Source organism: Arachis hypogaea, chromosome 2 (genome assembly GCF_003086295.3).
Source record: "Arachis hypogaea cultivar Tifrunner chromosome 2, arahy.Tifrunner.gnm2.J5K5, whole genome shotgun sequence".
In the NCBI taxonomy this organism is placed as follows: Eukaryota; Viridiplantae; Streptophyta; class Magnoliopsida; order Fabales; family Fabaceae; genus Arachis; species Arachis hypogaea.
In genome coordinates this window covers 92,359,050-92,364,116 of record NC_092037.1, presented here as the reverse complement: position 1 = coordinate 92,364,116, position 5,067 = coordinate 92,359,050, and the positions used below count along the sequence as shown (strand labels likewise).

General features: G+C 42.0%; 1 protein-coding gene across 1 annotated transcript; it reads right to left on the bottom strand.

Moving 5' to 3' along the window:
* Positions 1 to 2,300: 2,300 nt before the first annotated feature.
* Positions 2,301 to 3,528, bottom strand: LOC140177384 (uncharacterized). Its single transcript, XM_072210477.1, has 3 exons — positions 3,030 to 3,528; positions 2,638 to 2,945; positions 2,301 to 2,519 (listed from the first exon to the last, which is right to left on the bottom strand). Exons 1-3 carry the CDS (start codon positions 3,526 to 3,528, stop codon positions 2,301 to 2,303), a joined length of 1,026 nt encoding a protein of 341 aa, XP_072066578.1.
* Positions 3,529 to 5,067: the final 1,539 nt, after the last annotated feature.

Genomic DNA, 5,067 nt, shown 5'->3' with positions numbered 1-5,067 from the left:
GTGAGAATCGGCCTTACAGATATCGTACCCTTGATCACTATAGGAGAGATTTGGATGTTCTGCAAGAAGGACAGGTTTGTTGTAATAAATAAGTAGTTCTTTTCGTTTACTCGTGTTATTATTCTGTGTGTAATCCTCGGTTACTTGTATAATGTGTGTAGTTTATTTGGGAGCCTTATGCAATTGGAAGGACCGATTCGGACGTGATTCCTCCTGACATCCGTCAGCATTTTGCTATTTGGAGTGCCACAGTTCCACTTATATCTTTTGAATGTATAGTGGCATGCATCTGATAGACTGAGGAGGCAACTTGGTTTGGCTCAGGGGGGTCCTGATCAGGAGCAAGACCTAGGTGAAGCACACGGCGAAGTTCTGATAGGTCCGAAGAATCAAGATTGGTCTGGAACCCACTCATTTTGGGTTATGCATTGGATGAACCAGTATAGCCATGTTCTTGTCGAGCACACGGTGCCGTCACAGCATCAGGCAGATATATACTTGCATTGGTACCGAGGTAGATATGGTGACCACCTGCATCTGTCACGGATCGACCTGGAAAATAATCAGCACGGTGATCCTATGCATGATCAGGAGAATCAACAAGAACAATCACCGCCACCACCATCGCCACCGCAACCACCACCGCCCCCCTCACAAACACAGGCACAAGAAGCGCCTGAGCAGTTTACTCCATACATTCCTGACACGCATTCTGCGGATTATTTGACTCCACCAGTATATCAGCAGTACTGAAGTGTCCCGCACCAAGAATCAGGTGAACAGGGTTCGTTTACCCAGCTACTTGGTTTCATGGCTCCTGTGCCAGGTTACTCACATCCACCTTACGGATCCATTCCCACCGACCAAATGGCCCAACCGAGTGGGATTGCTCCAGGTAGATTGTCATTGGATACGAGACCTCGACAGCTCACTTCCTCTGGTACTTTCGGAGGTAGATTTTCTGTTGACTCTAGTATGAGTGATGATGCCACTTGAACGTCGTGTTTCAATGACACTCATTTCAGAGAGCTACCAGCCAGTTGATGAGGCCAATGATGACTTTCTGGTTGACCATCCAAGTGGGATGAGGTTGCGGATGAGGATGAGGATGAGGATGAGGATGAGGATGAGGACGACGATGAGGATGAGGCGGATGGTGAGGATGATGATGATGGTTCAGTGCCTACTGCAGGTAAAATAATTTGTTGGCTAGACTGGTTTGATTTGATTTGATTAGTCGGTTATGGAATTAATTATGTTGATAACAATTTGTCGTTCAGATTGGAGTGGATTATTGATTATTTGAGTTGATTATTGAATTAGTTGTTTGTTGAATTAGTTAGTTATTTATTATTTGAGTTGATTATCTGACTCAATTATTGAATTAGTTGTTTGTTGAATTAGTTGGTTATTTAGTACTTGAGTTGATTATTTGAATTGATTAGTTGGTTATCTAATGTTTTCACAGGTACAACCACTGGCGATAAAGGAAAAGGATACAACCTTAGAATTGACCCCCCTCGTCGGAGCACTAGTCGGTAACCCCATCTGCTTTTAAAAAGGTTGCGAAGAAATGCAAGAAATTAGTCAAAGATGTAAGATGGGCGATGAGAAAATGATGTTGAACCTACTTATGTATCTTGTGTTGGACTTATTTATGTTGCATGTATTGGACTTATTTATTTAGCATGTATTTGACTTATTTATTTAGAATGTATTTGACTTATTTATGTATCATGTGTTGGACTTAATTATTTAGAATGTATTTGACTTATTTATGGAACTATTTCAATTTTGGAGAATGTTTGAGATTTGGAAATGGTTGAGAATAGGTTTGAGAAATATTTGGTTGGGACCCGAAAAGGGTGGCAAAGTCCGAGATTTAGAGGAGATGCTGCCGAAATTTTATAGAATTAAAAGTTTCGTTTGTAGTAAATGTTTAAAAAGATTTGGTTTTAACCATGATAACAAATGAGATTGATTGATTTAAAAGAAGGAAGTATGTCTTGAATTGGAATTGTTAACCACGTCATACAAGAACGTCACATACGAAAGTCATACAATATATAAAAAGTTCAAAGTCATGCACTAAATCGAGTGACCGATATGGCCGGAGCTCTATTGGGTGGTCACACCCGGATTACTTTCACCACTATGTTGACGACATCTACTACGGTTGTGGCCCTCGGCCCCGCATTCCTTACATCGCCTAGAACGACGCAACATCCGAGTGTCCATCTCATTCAAGAAACGAGTCATCCTTGGCCGACCTTTGGATACCCATCTAAGGAATGGATTACCTACGAATCGAGGTTCATGATAAATAGGCCATGTTGTTGGATTCCCAAGTGGGCTAAACCTAGCCCTATATACTCGTCGAACCTAGTCCATCTTGTAAACATCATGTACATACAGTTGCCAATCCAGACGTTGGTTTGCACAACAAGCAAACACATGTCGACACGGAAGCCGGTCAACTTGGAACTCACCACAGTCACACCGTTGTTGACGGAGATCCACTGCATACTCCACACCACTAGGACACTCACGCACTTCGAATACCTCATTCTGTCGGTCAAAGTAACTAACTTGAATGTTACCAGCTGCCCGCTAATTTGCATGCAGTTTGGAGGTTACAAGCTCAGAGAACACATGTCTTGCATTAATTCGAGCCTCAGCATTGGCTCTTTTCCGGGTGAACAATTCATTAAGCCTGTAAAATGTTGCCTTAACAAGTGCAATGACTGGAAGATTGCGAGCCCCTTTCAGTACCGAGTTGATGCATTCCACCAGATTGGTTGTCATATGACCCCATCGATATCTCCCATCAAATGCTAAAGCATACTGCTCACGCGGAATTCGATCCAACCAGTTGGTATAAGCCTCACCCCGCTCACGTAAACGCTGATAACGCGTCTGGTACTCACGAATTATTCGAGAGTAACCTGTCAATTAAAAAAGGACCCACCATAAAAAACCTCATCATAATAACTGAGTTCAGGAGTAAATGTAAATCGTAACTATCATACCTATGTTGACAATAAGCTTCTGCAGATACGGAGCCTTGAATTTCCTCAGAAAGTTGGACTCTATATGTCTGATGCAGAACATGTGAAATGCTCTGGGAGGAGACCAAGCTCCGTTACTACGATCAATAGCAGACCTAATGGAATCGTGCCGATCGGATATAAGTCCCACACCGTCACGTGTCACAACATGCTGTCGCAAGTTACTCAGAAAAAAGTGCCAGGCCTCAGATGTCTCTCCCTCAATTATCGCAAATGCAATCGGCACAATGTTGTTGTTGCCATCATGTGAGACTGCAACCAACAAACAACCCTTGTATTTTCCATACAGATGAGTTCCGTCTACCTGCACTATTGGCTTGCAATGTCTGAAGGCTCTAATACAAGGGTAATAACTCCAGAAGACTCGCCGAAGTACACGAATATTAGGAACCAAGTCATCTCCCTGATACGTAGGCATTGTTTGAAAATGAACAACTGCGGATGGCTCCTTGTGCAACATGGCCTCAAACCATATCGGCAAGGCTTCATACGAAGCTTCCCACCCTCCGAAAATTGACTCCACTGCCTTCTATTTTGCCAACCATGCTTTGCGATAACTAATGGTGTAGTTAAACTTTGACTGTACTTCCGCAATCACTGATTTCACCCTTATAGACGGGTCAACTTCTACCAATGGCTTTATTGCTTCTGCAACTGTGTTGGAATCCAGCTTCGAATGATCTTGAGAAATGGTGGCCCTAGTACAGGTGTGACTACCATTGTACCTCCTTATCTCCCAACAGAATTTTCTGGACATTTTGCTCACCTTGATCAGCCAATCACATCCTGCACCATACTGGGTGCATTTAGCATAGAATGTCGTGGGTTCTGACTCATGCACCCGATAATTTACACCTATGCGGATTGTATAATCTTTCATCGCCTTAATTACTGCCTCCCTAGAACTGAATTCTATTCCCACAGTAAATTCACCATTCGGCAGAAGGGGAAGCTCTACTGCAATCACATCACAAATTTTACAGTTGTCAGCAATAATAATCTAATAAGTTAATGCCCTGTCTGGTCGAACGGACCGGTCCGAACAAATCGAGCGGTCCGGTCTAACCAGTCGGTCCGATCGAATCAGTCGGTTCGGTCTAACCAACCGATCCGATCAACCGGTCGAACCGGTCCGGTCTCCTTTTTTCAACACGGACGAAAAACAGTACATTTCTCAGCCTACATGTACACTTCATAATTCAACGTTAAAGAATTACTAATTACATGCTATATTTTGCTAATTACCATTGTCTTAACTATTTCTCCTAAACTCAAAACCCATGTACAAATCATACTTTCACAAATCTTAATTTAAATTAATGGCGCACCTGCATTTACATATTGAGGAAACTCCAGTGCATGCATGGCCTCCAAATCCAACGACCGCATGAAACTCGGCTCCACAAACGGCTGCTGATTTGCTAGTGCATTTGCCACATCCGCCACATCTGTCACCATAGCCTCGTCAGCTTGATCTTCGTCTACACCCGGATCAACGACCTCGTAGTTACTTTCGAACTCTTCTTCACTATCACTGTTGTAATCTTCCAATTCAATATCTCGGTCCGCTGCAGATTGCTCGAACTCGATATACAGTTCGATAAACGATATTCGCGACCGACTTTCAAGATACACTGAAAACATTTCTTGCATGCTCGCTTCGTCTGTCACGTATTTCGTTTGAAATTGCACGAACCCACCAAAGACAGATATAGGATATCTGTACAGAATACACGACACTCTCCTAGTTGTTTGAGAATCTATCTTCTCACAAATGATACCTTTTAATTCTTCAAATGACAGTGTGAATGGAATAATAATATCTAATGGATTTTCACACACAAATTTCACTCCTTCTGATGTTTGTAATAAAATTTGGCCATGATAATACACTTTTAATCTTACTCTATCATCCATAATAATAAAGAAGAAGTGATCTACAAAGAAAGAAGAAAAAGAGATCTGTAGAGAAAAAAATTGGATATATATATATATATGA

Coding starts and splice junctions, on each gene's coding strand:
- LOC140177384 (XM_072210477.1), bottom strand. CDS start 3,528: ATGTTGCACAAGGAGCCATCCGCAGTTGTTCATTTTCAAACAATGCCT. Junction 2,946..3,029: donor GAAGCTTATTGTCAACATAG/GTATGATAGTTA, acceptor TTTAATTGACAG/GTTACTCTCGAATAATTCGT. Junction 2,520..2,637: donor GACATGTGTTCTCTGAGCTT/GTAACCTCCAAA, acceptor TGGAGTATGCAG/TGGATCTCCGTCAACAACGG.